This window comes from Oratosquilla oratoria, chromosome 44 (genome assembly GCF_046742065.1).
Source record: "Oratosquilla oratoria isolate Oo_2021 chromosome 44, ASM4674206v1, whole genome shotgun sequence".
Taxonomy (NCBI): Eukaryota; Metazoa; Arthropoda; class Malacostraca; order Stomatopoda; family Squillidae; genus Oratosquilla; species Oratosquilla oratoria.
The window spans coordinates 14,291,336-14,310,335 of record NC_134820.1 but is presented as its reverse complement, the minus strand read 5'-3'; the positions used below and the strand labels follow the sequence as shown (position 1 = coordinate 14,310,335).

Below are 19,000 nucleotides of genomic sequence, written 5' to 3'. Positions count from 1 at the left end.
CTCCAAGCTTCAAGTTCTCCTCTGCTCTCAAGCTCATCCCTTTATGAGTTTCGAGTTAAATAAAAACCGAGTGCGTATTGTTACCGTGAGTTTCATTCCCCTGGCTTGCCCGAACCATATCACAACACTGGGAAAGACTGGCTGAAAATGAACTCTACTCCATAGAGAGGAGACTAGAAATTTGATTTGATTTGATTTGATTTGATTTTATTTGATTAGGATTCAATCATACATACAATAAAATACAATACAGGTAAGACTCGTATTATACATAGTAAATATAATTATACATCCGAGGATGGTGTCACAATTTTTGAAATTGTGACACCCGGCTCGCTGTCTCCCCTTCCCATTTTCTCACGTCCGATTTCTCACCGCTTCGGCCCTTCATTCCCTATACTCGGGGGAATTACCAGAGTCCTTAAGACTTCTAGTAGCTACATCCTGTCCTTTCTCCTTCTCTTTATCCTCATCAACTGTTGTGCCATTTTGGCAATCATTTAAAGTGCCTTAACGAAGTGAGAGACTTCTAATTATCTAGAAACACCCCCCCCCCTTTAGATTCGTGTTCCCATAGCCAAGCTCAACGGTTTTCGCGCCCAAACAAAGCGCCCAAACCCCCCCCCCTCCCCCCCCTGCGCGCTGCCACATATTTGTTTTAAGCTAGGCAATTAGAATAATTAGGATTGTATCTAACACGCTCGTGAACAGTGTCTACCTCATGGAACAATTGGAACTGTGTCACCTCCCACATGAACATTATTCGTAGTACCCTTCACAACTAGGGACGGAAACGTAGAACTATTGGCAACGTCGGAAGCCGGCTAGCGGGCATTTTGACCTGACATGCCGCAGGACACAGGTCAGTATAAACATCGAGTTCATCAAAGGAGGTCGGACCGCTCATTCTCGGAAGTCCAATCGTGTCCTTTCCTCCCTCATGTGACTGTTGGGGATTTTCATCCTTGAGAGCCAATCGAGTGTCGATTATTTGGGTACAAACCCCTCCCGCAAGAACTCTAAGAGTGCAGTGCGATTGACCGGGACTACGTCGGTGAAGTGTATTACTTGCAAGCCCATCTCAGCGCCCGCCCAGGCCGTCACCCCCCGCCCCCACCAAAAGCGGAGCAGCGCCGGTCGGAGCTCAGCAGGAGACCGCGCTAATTGAAGACGTCTCCACAAGCAAGACACATATTAAGTACAGATACTTTAACAATAATTTCATTAGCTAGGAAACGCGCGCAGGGAATAGATAGGATGTATGTGTGAAAGCCAACTGTTAAAACCCTTATTTAATGTCAAGTAGCATATTTCTAGTGTTTAATTATATAATTATTTAATTCATTAAAACTCACAATAGGAGTTCTGGGTTTCATTAGCCTAGGACGGTTCACTTAATGAGTTGTCCCATCATACCCCCCCCCCCTCTTTGATCTACTCTCACGCTTGCCTTGGAGGGAAGGCGAGTGGTCCCGAGATGTGATACAAATCTCCTGGACTTCGGTTCCCCAACTGCAGCTATCTTCCCCCTCCCTTCACCAATCACTTAAGGTACGTGTTACCCACACCACCTCATCCACCACCTTCTTCCACTGTCCAGGAATTTGCGTCAGATGGCACAGAAAGTCAAAAGACTTATTTCCACTGTGGCTAATATATACATGGAATTAGGTTACACTAATGTCGTAACACATTGGTAAAATGTGAGATGATTGTTCCTGAATATTTCGACCATTCTGCTGAAGAGGACCAGAGAGTGGTCGAAATATACAGGAACAATCGTCTCACTTTTTATCTTTTTCCACCGATAGTGGGTTCTAAGTTTAAAATATACATGGAAAATCCTAGGTCAGATCACTCCACCCAAAACAGAACCTATTTAACCAGTAAAGCCCCATATCACCCCAGAAGAAAATAGAACTGGAAGAAAATGCACCCAATTGGCCCTTCCATCAGAGTGCCCGCTAAAAGTCAAGACGGTCCAACACAACAGCATCTCAAGAGAGGGGGCCCGACTGTTCAATCACTTACCTGAACACTTACGGAACATTACAGGTGTTAACATGGAAGTTTTCAAAAGGGAACTTGACAAATTCCTGTCAACCCTACCAGATCAGCCGGGCATCTCATGTTATGCAGCATCACGTCCAGCGAATTCCAACTCCATTATTGACCAGCTGGACTACAAACAACAAATTGAAAGGTGGCGGCTACGCCGTGGCCTTGCCTCAAGTTCCATCGGGGGAGCAACGCCCCCCTTGAGGCAAAAGCGTGTGGTAACTGCCAAACACGCAGTATTTTTTGGTAGGAGTTTATTGCGTAGGTCTACACACAAGTATGGCAGGAAGTGATCTGTCACAAGCGAATCCTTGGGGCATCAGGACGCGCCCGTGCCCTATTTTCTGATACATTGTTGCCATGCGGGAAAAAGATTAGGCAAAACAATACATACAAACATATCTAGGTATATACAAAAGAATATACAGAAACAAGAGAACAATTACATACAATGATGAATATGCATGCAAAATTATTAAATATAACATATATTTAATACCTTAATGCTATGAGACGTACAATTGGCAAGACGCATACGCGTTTAGCGTACGCCTAATGACGTATATATAATCGGTTATATAATTATGTATAGGGCACTTATATAATGTAATGATTACATAGGCTTATTTATACAAAAACATTTACAATAAATATATGTTGATATTAAGTACTCATGTATAATAAAGAAGTGTTACTTATACAATAAAGGAGATACATATACAATAAATATATACAATAATGTAAGGGAAGGGCTTGGCTACAAGCGCTTCAAGGTAAATTCAAGGACCGTCGCAGGGTTGCTGTTGGCATATACCGGTACCTTATTTCAATGGGGCAAAGCTATCGGTTTTGGCCGCAGCTATATGCCTTCTGGCGTAGGCTTCTCATCTTAAATAGAAGACTAAATAGTGACGTAATGAAATATGTCATGTTCAAGAAAGCGATGATTGGCTGCTTTGCCAGCCATAGATACATCTGTAACAGATTTGATTTGATTTGATATGATTTGATTCGGATTCAATCATATATACAATAAAATACAATGCATGTAAGACTCATATTACAATAGTACATACAATTGTATATCCGAGGGTGGCACAGAAAGTCAAAAGACTTATTTCCACTGTGGTCCTCACAGTTCGGGATACAGCCGGGAAACAAATTGTAAGACAAAATTGTAAGACAAATTGGAAGACAAAATTGACGTAACGTCGGGAATATGACATTTACTCATCTCCATCTACCTGGAGTATCTTCGACACGTTTTGACGTTGAAAAAATTGTATTAGTCAAGTAGTCATGAAACATCCGTCGCATCATTTTATCTAGTTTGTCATTTGTTTATGACCGTTGTAAACAAACCAATGTAAACATTAGACAGTAGTCAGCCTCCGGTCTCATTTTTTCTGTTACACAATACACACAAAAATGTCAAAGAAGAAATCCGAAGAGCTAATGAAGCTCGATATCTACGAGCTTCTAGGATTATCAATAGAGGCATCAGAAACTGAGGTGAGCAAACATTATACTGTATAAGTAAAAATCGTGAAATGTCTGCAACAGGTTTAAGCCTGTAGCTAGCTAGCTAGGTCAACATAAAAATGGAATTTCTGATATTTGAGCTGAAGTAGTTCTCATGGGATGCAAAAGGTCGCTATGAGTACAATGCAATTTGAATTATCCATCTAGCTGTCCTAGTTCTCGAGATATTGCATTTTGAATGGAATTAAATCGGGCATATTTTGTCCCAGGAAATCGGGCCGAAACGTGCGGTCTGACTAATCGCCGATCAAACGTAAACAATGACGGTTTTTACTGACAGGCACAATTTTGTATAAAAATTTAGCATATGGTTGCATTATTTGACCTATTTTCTTGAAGATGTGTGATTTCCATGTAATTTGATCAAAAAATTACATTTTTATCCTCTGCAAAATTACCCACCACAGCTACGAATAACATCAGATTACATGAAAATCACACATTTTAAAGAAAATAGTTTGAATAATTCAACTAAATGCAATCTATTACACTATTAACACAATAGTAACAAACTTAATAGTGTAGTTTGATCCATACCACCAGTGATCATAGATAGCGGGCAGGACAAATCGTAGCTGTGGCCCGTAATATTACGGAGGATAAAAACGTAACTTCTCTTTGATCAAATTACATGAAAATCACACATTTTAAAGAAAATAGTTCAAATAATTCAACTACGAATTGTAGCTGTGGTCCATAATCTTACGGAGGATAAAAACTTAACTTCTCTTTGATCAAATTACATGAAAATCACACATTTTAAAGAAAATAGTTCAAATAATTCAACTATAAGTCTATTACACTAATAACATAATAGTAAGAAAATTAATAGAGTGAAGTTTGATCCATACCACCAGTGATAGATAAGATGGCAGGATGGATGTTGATATTGTTGTTATCCGATAATCCAACCCGATAGAAAAAAACTAATTAGTACCACCGATTTCTCAGCTCTTCCGTAACACGCTGCCTTTATTTTGGTATTAGAATAACCCGCGAGACTAGTAGTTTTTGTTCATTTTGGTCAGTTGCCAATACACTGAATTTATTTAGCTCATTTTTTATGCTGAAACATAAACCAAATTTTCGATTCACTGCTGAATGCAAGCCGCCATGTTTCTCTTATGTTTTTATGTACCGACATGTAACTGATGATGTAAGTGCTTGAAATTTACTACGATGGTAGTAAATGCACTCGCATAACATTTGTATGAATGAAATTTCCCGCGGTATGTAAATTTGGCCGTTTGCATGGTGTGCGCATAAAATGACGCGCTATTGTGCTCGTCATCGACGGTGGCGCCTCTGGTGGTGTTTGACCTACCTACTGTATCTGCAATTATTGACGGGTATATATTTAATTTTGTTGCTGGGAATCAGTTTATTCAGGAGAAGGGGACCCAATGGAATAGAATACATTTGTGGGAACCCCCCCCACACACACACGGAAGCAAAAGGGTAGCACTGTTTTTCTATACCGCAAGAGTTAATCTATCTCGGCACTAGACTAAGCCAGGTAAATTACACTTTTACAGGCTATTCACGACTTGCATATTTATTCAGGTTGCTGTCAGACATCTTCATTTAACTAAAGGAACCCCCTACTTAGCAAATTAATTGAGTGTATATATAGTTAAAGTTTGAGCCATGGGTTTTTGTGAAGAAATTTTATAATTTTATTTATTCATAGGTACGTGCGAATCCACACATGGCGCCACCATGTACTGTTTACATCGCCATCTTTTGTGGGCCATTGGATTTTGTTTGGCTTAGTTTGAATGTTAGGAGCATTTAGCGCATGTGCATGATATTTAAATTGTCTTATTGTTCTGCAAGTGTATGCCCAATTCTTCAAAAGCAAACAAGTTTTCACCGATTTAAACACAAATTTGGTTAGTAACCATGGCAAATTAGTTTTCTGAGTAAAAATCTAAAGGTAAGGCTTCTATATAAAAAAAGATTAATGTTATATTCATGTTTTTTAGTCTATTTTAAATCAGAAAGTACCAATTCAAGATTATTGGAACTTTGTACAACTGAGCCTGAACGTGTTACATGTAGGAACATATGCACAAATCCACGATCATCACCACCATCGCAGGTGTAATGTTTCAATTGCCATCTTTTTATGACCCGTTCGAATGGGTACACGTCAATTTGAATGCTTGTAGCATTCAGCCCATATGCAGAATTATTAAATTGTCTTGCTTTTCTGCAAGTGTATGCCCATGTCTTAAAAAAAAAAACTAACATATAAATGCAGATTTGGCTATTAGCCATTGCAAATTAGTTTTTTGAGTAAGAATTTAAAAATTAGGCACTTACATATGAATATTTTAATGTAATATTCATATTTTTTTAGCCTATTTTCTCTCTGAAACGAAAAATGTTCAGATCGTTGCTAATAAGATAGTTGTGCCTAAATTGTCAACATGTAGGCATGTTCTCCAGTACTTAGTTGTGTTTGGTAACACATGGCATGTCGGGGATACTACACATAGTAGTCGTTGAGGGTGTTGCTCACAAGTAATACTTACATTGTTATGGTATGAATTTTAAGATGGACAGGCTATGCTATACCTATTACTTAGCCGGCTATGGCTATGATAGCAAGTACATGAAATAACTATTAATAATATGGTCAGTATTCCATGTCATGGACCATGTCCATGACTATGAGAAGTCTCAAGACTAGTAGAGGTCTAGAGGCTAGACTTAAATTTTCCTTTTGGTTTCATGATGATAACAGATATGAGCTGTTGAAATAAGGCTGTTTATTCAGATTGTCATGATTATAGATAGCATGATTAAACAAAATAACTCCTTTGAAAGTAAAAATATTTTATTCATTTTTCCATTTCAGTAAATTAGTGTAAAAAATAATTCACCGAATTCAACATAAATTTAAGTTAGGTCTTGGGATAATTGCAGAACTGAATGGTTAGTGTATTGAGAGGCAATCCAAGGGTAAGGGCTAAGGCACCTATATATGCACTTTTTAATGAGATAGTAGAGTTTTTTTAGCTGCGCATACATTACACTGATGGAATATATTACATAAGAGGTGTTAGTAAGAAAATTATAAAAAGAAGGTCTTACGTTGTTTCTGACATACTCAGGTTATTTGTTGACCCATAAAACTTTCATATGCCAAGTTGCATGTCAATTGTGCCAGGGGTTTGGATTTTTCAGGTGATTATTTCAAAATCGATAATAGTTACCATGGCAACAGGAAAGGTGTTAGTAAGAATAATATAAAAGGAAGGTCTTACATTGTTTTTTTTATATACTCAGGTGATTTGTTGACCCATAAAACCTTCTCATGCCAAGTTGCATGTCAATTGGACCAGGGGTTTGGATTTTACAGATGATTATCTCTAAATCAACCCCTTCACTATGGGTCAAAATCTCGCGGGCAGCATTAGCTGCCAGACGTGCGATGTTGCGTCATAATACTCGCATTGTAAAAAAATAAAGTTACCGCTTATATAGCTCGTTCTCATTCACCCGTGAATTTTGATAACCGTAGAAAATATGATGAAGCCAGTTTACAGAGTATGGGAGTCACGCAGGTATGACTACAAAAAATATAATCAAGATGCCGACATCGGCATCCTCGCGTACCCACTTGCTCCTCATGACGCCTATGTAGGCATCATCGTATCGAAGGGGTTAACAATAGTTTCCATGGCAACATGAAAGGTATTAGTAAGAATACTACTAAAGGAAGGTCCTACATTGTTTTTTATATGCTCAGGTGATTTATTGACCCATAAAACCTTCATGTGCCAAGTTGTATGTCAATTGGACAGGGGTTTGGATTTTATGGATGATTATCTCTAAATTGACAATAATTGCCATGGCAACATGATAGGTGTTAGTAAGAATAGTAGAAAAGGAAGGTCCTACATTGTTTTTGACATGCTCAGGTGATTTGTTGACCCATAAAACCTTCACATGCCAAGTTGTATGTCAATTGGGCCAGGGGTTTGGATTTTATGGATGATTATCTCTAAATTGACAATAGTTGCCATGGCAACATGATAGGTGTTAGTAAGAATAGTACAAAAGGAAGGTCCTGCATTGTTTTTGACATGCTCAGATGATTTGTTGACCCATAAAACCTTCACATGCCAAGTTGCATGTCAATTGGGCCAGGGGTTTGGATTTTATGGATGATTATCTCTAAATTGACAATAGTTTTCATGGCAACATGATAGGTGTTAGTAATAATAGTATAAAAGGAAGGTCCTACATTGTTTTTGTCATGCTCAGATGATTTGTTGACCCATAAAACCTTCACATGCGACGTTGTATGTCAATTGGGCCAGGTGTTTGGATTTTATGGATGATTATCTCTTAATTGACACTAGTTGCCATGGCAACATGATAGGTGTTAGTAATCTACTATAATAAAGTAGAAGCCTCTGTCTGTCTGTTTGTTTGTTTGATCATAAAATCCTCCTAGGCTTTTGCAGATCGACCCCCGTAACCATATATTAAGGTACTTGGATAATTATATTTCATTTGCAAAAAAGAATTATTTTGGTTAGGGTTAAGGGTTAAAGTTAGGTGGGTATGGTTAGGTGAGTGATTATTCACGAACTACTTATAGGTTTTTGCAGATAGACCTTGTAAGGGAAAATTGCCACTTAATCTTCTAAAGAACCAGCCCTCTTAAATTACACACAATTCAAGTGCGCTTCAAAGTCTTACTTGAAACGAGCTGCCACGTATGACGACCAAGGTTATGTGCATCCCGGACAGACATGGTTTTATCAGAGAGAACATGGTGACTGCACCTAGTCCACTATTCCCTTCCCCTCTCTCCACTCTAAAACTGGCGTGATACATCGACTGGACGTCATTTGTCTCCAACTTCGCCTTCCGCTCTGCCAGAGTCGTCATCGCTCAGCTCCAAAACCCTGATCTTCTACCGAAGCTTTCTATGAGTAATTTAAGTGTTTACTGTGGAGTCAGTTCGAGCGAGCTATGACCGAACTGACCTAAAGTGAAACAGTTGGTGGTGTTTTTCCCTTTTCCTGAAATTTATTTGATAGTGCTGCATTGTGGAAGGACCAGAATTATAAACTTCCAGTGCAATCCTGTGTTTTCTTACTTGTCCTACGAGTCTATACACGAACCGAGAGTTCTGAAGCAGGCAGTGGTGGTCCGCACCTAGTTTCAGAACTAAAGGACCTAATTGGTCCTTTACATATGGCGACCGTGACAGGACTGTAGACTCGTAATGACTCGTAAGGTTGGTGATTTGTCTGTTGGCACCTTGAACGTACAAACCGTTCATTTGAATTTGTTTAGAGTGATTTCTGTCGTCTTGACACTTGCTCAACTGTGGTCGAGGCACCTTGAGCATGCAAATTGTCCATTTAAATTGTCGTTTCGAGTGGTTTATGCCATCTTGGCATTTTGCTCGACTATTGTTGTGGCACTTTGAGCATGCAAGCTGTCCATTTAAGTTGTTTGTCTTTCAGAGTGATTCTAGCCACCTCGGCACTTTGCTCGACTGTGGTTGTGTAACTGTGGGTTGGTGCGGTACCCCCCCCCCCCCCACTTGGTCAGACTATGTAGCACTGTAGCAACGGAAGCAAAAAGCTCCAGTTACTACGTCGTTTTTTGTTTAGTCAGTAGGGTGTTGTTTAGGACAATTAGTCCTTTCGTCAGCTGGACGACCATAGTTTGTTCCGTATTGAAATTTTGGTGTATTTTTATTTTTCGTTAACTTCAGTTACACAACTTTTCCTCTGTACTTAACCTTAATTTGTGCTGTTTATTTATTTATTGTCTTAGTATTTTGTTAATTGTAGCCATACTCCCAAGAATGTCTAAGTTTACTTCTATCGAAGAACTCAAGGCCCAGGCCGAATCCATCGGTTTAAAGGGTGACGATGTTGGCCGCTTTGTTTTAAATCAATAGGCATTTGAAAGGGATGAAAGAACCAAAGAACGCGAGCAAGAACAGGATAAGGAATAGCGAGAACACGAAGAGAAAGAAAAGAGAGAACAGCGAGAACACGAAAGGGAACAGCGAGAACATGAAGAGAAAAAAAAAGAGGGAACAGCGAGAACATGAAGAAAAGATGGCTAAATTACGACATGAAAAGGAAATTGAGCTTGCCAAACTTGCACCCGACTCCCGTAACCAGCCTTCTAGCCAGGACATCTTTGTCAAGCGGCCCAACCTCCCCACATACCAAGAAGGAGAAGACATAGCCTCGTACCTCTCCAGGTTCGAAAGGGTGGCAAACCTGCTCCAAGTTGAGGAAGATTCGCTTGCCACCAGTTTGGGCAGCACATTAACAGTTAAGGCTGCTGAATTGTATTCTACGTTTGATTTGGCAACGATAAGCAATTTTCCCTCCTTAAGCATGCATTGCTCACAGGATTTGACAAGACTCCCGAACGCTATAGATTGGACTTCAGGAACAACAAGATTTGCGTCGGGGAAAATTACCGACAATTTGCTATCCATCTACGACAGCTATTCGACAACTGGCTGGAGGCGTGAAAGGTCCCCCAGATATTCAAAGCTCTAAGACAATTTGTTGTCTTAGATCAGTTCCTTGCTTCTCTAATTCCAGATATATGCCTCTTCATCAAGGAACAGAGTGTAACTTAACTAGAATCGGCGGTGGTAAAGGCGGATGATTGGGCCTCCGCCCATAAGGTCTATCCAAAGCCGAATACTAACTATGCTTCTGGTAAGACTTCTTTTCCTCGTAGGAAAACTAATGTGGTCGAATCTTTACCTCCCCCTAGCCATGGCTCAACCCATCAAGATACAAAAGGCGGTGCCTTCCGTACGCCCATGAGGTGTTTCAACTACGGTGAAGAAGGACATCATCGATCTCGTTGTCCAAAGAATCCCTGTGCATTCAAAGACAAAGAAGCCCAATCACAATTCAAGGTAGGATTTTGCATGAGTAACAGGACCACCCCATGTTTCACCATTGCAGGAACTATCAATGGCTCTTGGACTTCTACCATAGTCAGGGACACTGGGTGCAACTGTGTCCTGGTTTCCGAAGAAGCTGTCCCAGACGCAGATGTGTCCCTGTGCCCAAAGGTATCTGTAGCAGATTTTTGGGACGAGTTAACGAGTTTCCTGTTGTCCGCTGCTATATACGCTGTCCATACTGCGAGGGATGGGTTGACACAGTCAGAGCCCCTATGAAGTGCGCAAGCGTCTTGATCGGCAAAGTTCCTGGGGCACGGGATCCTAGTAAACCTGACCCCTTTCCTTTCAAACCCCATGCTAGCTCTTTAGACACTACTACACATTCAACTCTTCCTACAGGCATGCAAACATCCATTGCCGCCACTGCCCCTATCATGAAGACGGTCCCACCTCCTACATTAACTCAAGAGTCCACTTTCCAGATCAACGCTGTCGAGACTCGCAGGTCCAAGATGAAGAGAGTTCATCCTCTTCAGATGCCTGCCCTTCAACCCCTGTTCGTTACTCCTGAAGAGTTCTGTAGTCTACAGGAATCCTGTCCCACTCTGGCTAGATTGTGGGATAAACAAAATCTGAGGAGATGGGTCAGACGAAGAATGGTTCCTCCTTCCAGTATCTCAAGATAGATGGTTTGCTGTACCAAAAATGCATATTATCTACGCATGTTGAAAAGGTGGGAAAACTCGCCCTTGTTGTCCCGAAAGAGTGCCAACCTATCATTTTGTCTGTTGGCCATGAAAATTCATTAGCGGGACACTTTTCTCAAAGAAAAACTGCTATGAAGATAGCAGACAAGTTTTTCTGGCCTGGGATGGCAGTAGATATTCGTGATTTCTGCCGCCCGTGTGACATCTGCCAACGAATGTCGAGTAAGGGCAGAGTCAGACCTGTACCTCTACACCCTCTACCTATTATTACTGAACCTTTCTCCAGGGTAGCCATTGACTTGGTCGGTCCACTATCCCCACCTTCTGCAGAGGGACATCGTTACATTCTCGCCCTCATTGACTTTGCCACGGGCTTCCCAGAGGCAGTTCCATTGAAGGAGGTTGATTCCATCTCTGTAGCCGAAGCACTCCTCACCATCTTCTCCAGAGTTGGCATTCCCCAAGAAATATTGTCTGACCAGGGAACACAGTTTACTTCACAACTAATGGCAGAATTGCATAAGCTCCTGGGTGTCAAGCCATCATTTACCACGCTTTTCCATCCGAGTGGGAACAGCCGCGTTGAGAGACTCCACGGTCCCTTGAAAGCTGCACTACGCAAAATGTGTACTGAAAAACCCCGAGATTGGCATCGGTATCTTGTCCCTACTTTGCCCTCAGAGAGATCCCCAGCAATCGGACCGGATTTTCTGCTTTTGAACTTTTGTATGGAAGAACTGTAAGAGGGCCCCTCTCGGTACTTCGGGACTTGTGGGAGGACCGCAGCATTAAGGATGACGACCACTCCACCTTCAGCTACATCATCGAACTCCAAGATAAACTGGCAGAATCGGCTAAGATTGCTGCCCAAAACGCCGACATTAGTACTGCCCGATACAAAGCTTATTTCGACGTCAGGCCCCAAGATCGCAAATTTCAACCCGGTGATGCAGTACTAATTTTGTTACCCAGCGATAAAAGTAAACTTCTGGTCGCCCGGAAGGGCCCCTACGAAGTACTGGAAAAGAGAGGTAAGGTGGACTATGTCATTGATAGCCCCACAGGCCCCAAGTTGTACCACACCAACTTGCTAAAAAAGTATTATCGACGTCCTTCAGTTGCATTGGCCGAGCTTTTGGATGAACCCTCCACTATAGATGATAGCCCTTTACACAAAGAGATCTGCCTTAATGAACCAGAAGATTCCCGACTACCCGTGACCCCTGATGGTCAAACCGATGAAACAGATTCAAGGCCAAACGTTAACCCTAATTTGGAGGGGTATCAGCAGACTTCCTTGGAAGAATTGGTAAGTGAATACAAAGAAGTTTTCTCAGATAATCCAGGTTGTACCTCAACTGTCGAACATGATATAATCCTTACCACTACCGATAGGATTCATATGAAGGTCTACCCTGTGCCTGTCCACCTTAAACTGCACTTTGAATCAGAGGTAGAGCGCCTGTTCCAACAAGGTATCATCCAGAGATCGTCGTCACCACATTGTTCATCAGTCGTAATGGTTCGAATGTCTGACGGCTCGTATCGCATGGCGATAGACTACCGCCAGCTGAATGCTGTAACAGTCTTCCACACCAAACCTGTATGTAACATTGAAGAGGATTTGTACAAGTTTTCTGGCTCGAAATACTTCTCTGAACTGGACTTGTGCAAGGCCTATTACCAAGTGCCTCTTTCTGAAAGAGCCAAACCCCTGACCGCTTTCCCAACTCATCTCGGCTTCATGGAATTCTGTCTCTTACCATTTGGTCTTGCCACTGCATGCGCAATGTACATCCGCCTAATGCGTATTGTCCTTGCCGGCTTACCTAATGTTCTTACGTTCTTACGTAGTTGGAGTTTCTCGGCCGTATTCCGCCGCTTACACGGCGCTCATTACAGCCGCCCTCATACAAACTAACACTTGTATTCTTGGTTCATAGTCATATCATCCAGATCATAACACTCGGTAAACAAGTATGTCTTCAGTCTTTTCTTTAATATTTCAACATTTTCGGCCATCTTAAGGTTCAAAGGTAATTTGTTATAGAGTCTTGGAGCACAATTTTCAAAGGCTCTAAATCCAATTTCCAAATTATACCGTGGCTCATGTAATCTATGTGGCATCACACTGTGTCTTAACAACATATCTGAGTCTATATGAAAGTCCTCAAGGAGATCACGTATAATTTTTGGGTCTACCAGAATTTAATGCCAGATAGGCCATCACACATATTTTATACACAAGTCTGGCCTTAATTGGTAACCAATGCAGGTCAATTAAAGTTGGTGTTATTCTCTCATGTGAAGGTAACCCTTTAATTAACCTTGCGGCTCTATTCGTGACAAGTTGCAGCTTTCTCAGTAGATAGTTAGGGAGGCCATAGTACAAACAATTACAATAGTCGAGTTTACTGATTACATAATTATGAACGAGCATTTTGGTAATATTCTCGTCAAGATACTTTCTTACAAAGGCTATACTGTATTTCGTAAGTGATAGCCTGCTGCTCTCACCATCTGATTTATCTGACACTTAAAACTTAAGTTACAATCCACCATCACTCCTAGGTCCTTCACAACATCTTTTACTTCCAATACAGTATCATTAATTGTCAAGTGGGGAATGTTCAGTCTCATGATATCTTGTTGTTTTCCAACAATTACACAATCAGTCTTATTTTCATTTAGTTTCAGTTGTTTGGACTTCATCCATCTATTTATATCTACCATAATTACACTCAACTTTTCTTCAATATTATCAATATTTGTCACTGTCATGTAAAATTGAGTGTCGTCTGCAAACAACTTGAAACTCACGCTATGTTTCTCAAGTGTATGAGATAGTGCAATTGTATATATGCAGAACAAAACAGGACCCAGCACACTTCCCTGGGGGACACCTCTTTATAAGGTTTTTTCCTCTGAGTAAGATTTACCTATTTGAACACAGTATGTCCTATCACTCAGGTAACTTCTTAAGTATTCCAATGCATCCCCATCTACACCAATTGATCTGCAGTCTCTCAATAGCAATTTATGCACAACAGTGTCAAACGCAGCACTCAAATCTAATAAAATCAGAATACCACACTTCCCCTCATCCATTACCACAAGTAAATCGTTGATCACTGAGCACATTGCCGTTTTAGTAGAGTAAAGTCTCCTATAGGCAGACTGGTTATCAGGTAACACATTCACTCGTTGCATATGCTCGAGCAGTTGATTCAAAATAACATTTTCCATCACTAGATAAAAATGTCAAATTAGAGACTGGTTAAAATGTCAAATTAGAGACTGGTCTAAAAGAGTTCAAACACTGTGCATCAAGATTTCCTTTAATTATTGGCTTCACGATCGCTCTCTTCTCAGACATTGGGAATATATTACTTTCAATACTTTTATGTCTATTTCTATTTTTATATTGAACAATCTCGCTATAATGAACACATATTTTAAACACAAAAGACAAGCACAAGTGGACATGGTATCGCTGGAATTATGAGAGACAGGAATATACCTACAGATCAATGATTGATATGATAATAACCAATAATAAAACTATCTTCAACGATGTCAAGTCGATACCTTCACTTTCATGTGACTCCGATCACAGAATGGTAATAGGAAAAATAAACTTCATACAACCTAAAAGTGTCAAAGGACCAATACGAAAACGTTTTGCAACTGAAAAGTTGAGCAACCCAGAAGTTGCATTACAACTTGCCCAAAAAGTGGAAGAGAATTACATAGGTCCTGATACACGGGATATAAAAGTTGAATGGAATAAGTTTAGAGATGGCATAAAGAAAGCATGTGAAGATGTTTTACAAACGAAAACAACAGGAAGAAGAAAGAAAAAGAATACCCCTTGGTGGAATGAAGAAGTAAAAGAGGCGGTAAGACGGAAAAATAAAGCCTTTAGAATTTGGATGAAGACAAGAAGGCCTCAGGATAGGCAAGAATATGTCTTAAGGAGAAATGAAGCAGAGACTATAAAAAGAAAAGCAAAGGAAAACAGCTGGTTAAAGATTGGAGAAGATCTTGAAAGAGATATGAATGGGACAAGGAAACTAATATTTAGTCTTGCAAAGTCGTATAGGAAAGGAAATACAGTACCAACCCATTCTATAAGAGACAAGGATGATAATCTATTAATAGAATCACAAGAAATTAGTCAAAGATGGACAGAGTATTTTGAGGATCTGTTGAACATCACAGGACAAGATGAAGATGAAAGAGAGTACAACCCAGAATATATGAGAGAAAGTGAAGTGGAAGACACAGGAAGAAATGAATGGAAAATAACAAAAGCAGAATTGAGAGTAGCCATAGAAAGGATAAAAAATTGGAAAGCACTAGGAGAGTGTGAAATTTCAACAGAAATTATAAAGAAAATGGGAAACACTGGACTAGAGTGGATGTTAGAAGTGATAAATATAGCATGGAGAAATAAACAAGTCCCAGATGATTGGACAAAAGCGGTGATATGTCCAATACACAAAAAAGGTGACAAAACAAATTGTGAAAACTATAGAGGCATCTCTCTACTATCACACACAGGAAAGATCTATGAAAGAATTTTGGAAAAACAATCAAGAAGCATAGTTGAACACAGAATAAAAGAATCTCAGAGTGGTTTTAGACCAGGATGAGGAACAATCGACAATATCTTTACTCTAAAAATATTAATGGAAAAATGTTGGGAGTGGGACAGACTTAAATGCCTTGGGTTTATTGACCTTCAAAGGGCTTTCGATAGAGTACCAAGAGATCAGTTATGGCAAGCTATTGAACACGATGAATATGAGGTACCAGTGAGTCTAATAAAAGCTATTAAGAGTTTATATGAAAATAGTGAAAGTAGAGTAAAGACTGAGAAAAGAGACGGTAAATGGTTTAGGGTCAAGTGTGGAGTAAGACAAGGCAGAGTGCTATCTCCATTATTGTTTATAATGTACATGGACAGGATAATTAAGGATATTGAAGGAGAGAGAAATATGAACCCACTGGTGCTTGCATATGCTGACGATATAGCTATAGCTGCAAACAGTTGGGAAGATCTACAAACTGAAATGGACAAATGGAATGATGTGCTAAAACAATACAGGATGCAGATGAATGTTACAAAAACAGAAGTAATGTGTGTCGACAGAAGGCGAGTTGAGGGAAGAATCGAAGTTGATGGACAACAATTAAAACAGGTCAAACATTTTAAGTATTTGGGAGTGGAATTCAGTGATAATAACCAGCAGGAGACTGAAATAAACAGCAGGATTACAAAATATAACAACACCCTAAATATTTTGTACCCACTATTAAAAGAAAAAAAGCATCCCACTTCAATGCAAGAAGACAATTTATGTCTCAGTGTTAAGACCGGTGTTAACATACGGCAGTGAAGCCTGGTCCCTAAACACCAAATGAAAATGTCGAATTCAAGCAGCTGAAATGAGAGCCCTTAGGATAATAAGAGGAGTGACAAGACGCGACAGATTAAAAAATGAGCATATAAGATAGGAAATAGGAGTGATGTCAGTGTTGGATTTAATAGAAGAGTGGAAGATGAGGTGGTTTTGGACATGTTATGAGAATGGAAGATTGGAGGTACCCAAGACTAATGCTGGAATGGGTACCCACAGGTAGAAGACCTGTAGGGAGACCCAGGACCAGATGGATTAAAGGTGTTGAAGAAGCAATAGAAAGAAGAGACAAACTTACCAGAACTGAAAGAAAAAGAGACCTACTAGGATAGAGACACATGGAGAAGTCTAGTGAAGAGCTGCCGCTGACAGGATTATTCCTACCAGGCGTAGGGTGAGAAAAAAAGAGAGAATTTGTTTATTCTTCAGATTTGTCTCAACACTGTACGGCACTTAGGGCTGTTTTGGACAGGATCAGGAGCCATCACCTCACTCTGAAGATTTCAAAGTGTCGTTTTGGATTCCCAGCCATCCAGTATCTTGGCTTCATATTGGGTGGGGATTGTCTACAGCCTCAACCAGACAAGGCGGAAGCTCTGTGTCACATACCACCCCCTTCCACCAAAAAGCTTCTACGCTCATTCTTGGGTATGGTAGGTTTCTACAAGATGTTTATCCCCCAGGCCGCTGACTATACTGGGCCTCTGTCTATTCTGTTTAGGAAGACCGTCAGAGAACCTCTACCATGGACGGAAGAGCTCCAGTCCCTGTTTAATCACCTTAAGCTTGTATTATCTTCTAACCCTGTCCTCAAACTCCCTGACACTAGTCTAACGTTTGTCCTCCGTATGGACGCTTCTAATCATGGTCTCGGCACCGTCCTACTACAATACCATCTTGACTACCCCCACCCAGTTGCCTTCGCCAGCCGGAAACTTATCGACTGAGAGAGCAGGTATTCCACTATTGAACAAGAATGTTTGGCGGTTGTTTTTGGGATCCAAAGGTTTGATTATTATCTCAAGAGGGCAAGAATTTGTTCTCCAAGTCAATCACGAACCCCTCACCTACCTTCACACGTTCAAGAGTAAGAATGACAGACTGTTACGATGGGCTCTGAGTCTGCAAGCTTACAAGTTCAGGATTGTACATGTGGCCGGAGTTGACAATATTGGGGCTGACCTGCTTAGTCGAGCATAAACTTTTCTTCTCAATTTCAGGTGGCGTTTCCCCACTTAGTCTTCCAAAGGAAGACTCTTTAAGGGGGGAGTTGTGTAAGGGAAAATTGCCACTTAATCTTCTAAACAACCAGCCCTCTTAAATTACGCACAATTCGAGTGCGCTTCGAAGTCTTACTCGAAACGAGCTGCCACGTATGACGACCGAGGTTACGTGCATCCCGGACAGACATGGTTTTATCAGAGAGAACTTGGTGACTGCACCTAGTCCACTACTCCCCCTCCTCTCTCTCCACTCTAAAACTGGCGTCATACATTGACTGGACATCGTTTGTCTCCAACTTCGCCTTCCACTCTGCCAGAGTCGTCATCGCTCAGCTCCAAAGCCCTGAGCTTCTACCGAAGCTTTCTACGAGTGATTTAACTGTTTACTGTGGAGTCAATTCGAGTGAGCTACGGCCGAACTGACCTAAGGTGAAACAGTTGGTGTTGTTTTTCCCTTTTCCTGAAATTGATTTGATAGTGCATTGTGGAAGGACCAGAATTATAAACTTCCAGTGCAATCCTGTGTTTTCTTACTTGTCCTACGAGTCTATACATGAACCGAGAGTTCTGAAGCAGGCAGTGGTGGTCCGCACCTAGTTTCAGAACTAAAGGACCTAATTGGTCCTTTACATTGGTAAATTTTAATATATCAATGTATGTATATATATGTACATATATATATATATATATATTTATATATATATATATATTTTTTTTTTTTTTTTCTCCGGAAATCAGTAATAAAGAACCTTAATATAAGTAAATACTGTACACTACCAAACAGAGCTGCAATAAGAGTTTCCCGACACCATGATTGTGTCATCTGCCCAGGCCAGTCATTGTCAGTTTGACAATGGCGATGGCTAGCTTGTGCAATTTAAGCTATATATGAATATAATATAGTTAGTATTAATTTTTTAAATTAGAATATATCAGTTTTAGTAGAAATTAATAGAAATAGATCCTAATACTTTAGATTGTCTTTTAATGATTTACCTTAAGAATAAAATCCCAAGATCAAAATAGAAAAAGTTATGTCAGGTTAGGCTTGGGTTGAATAGATATGTTAGGTTAGAGGGGGTCGTACTAATTAGTGACAGCTACCATCAGCTTATACATGGATGGGGTAGT

At 40.4% G+C, this 19,000-nt stretch overlaps 1 protein-coding gene across 2 annotated transcripts in view; it reads left to right on the top strand.

Annotated features, from left to right (window-relative positions):
* Window positions 1-3,386: 3,386 nt before the first annotated feature.
* Window positions 3,387-19,000, top strand: part of LOC143022405 (dnaJ homolog subfamily C member 17-like) — a 60,258-nt gene continuing 44,644 nt past the window's right edge. Inside the window, exons 1-2 of one of the 2 annotated variants that reach the window (XM_076180574.1) lie at window positions 3,398-3,570; window positions 10,378-10,525. In XM_076180574.1, coding sequence (XP_076036689.1) covers window positions 10,427-10,525 — 99 coding nt within the window. In that variant the 5' untranslated portion in view covers window positions 3,398-3,570; window positions 10,378-10,426. Of the gene's footprint in view, window positions 3,571-10,377; window positions 10,526-19,000 lie in introns of both variants that reach the window. The other variant, XM_076180575.1, reaches the window with a different exon arrangement.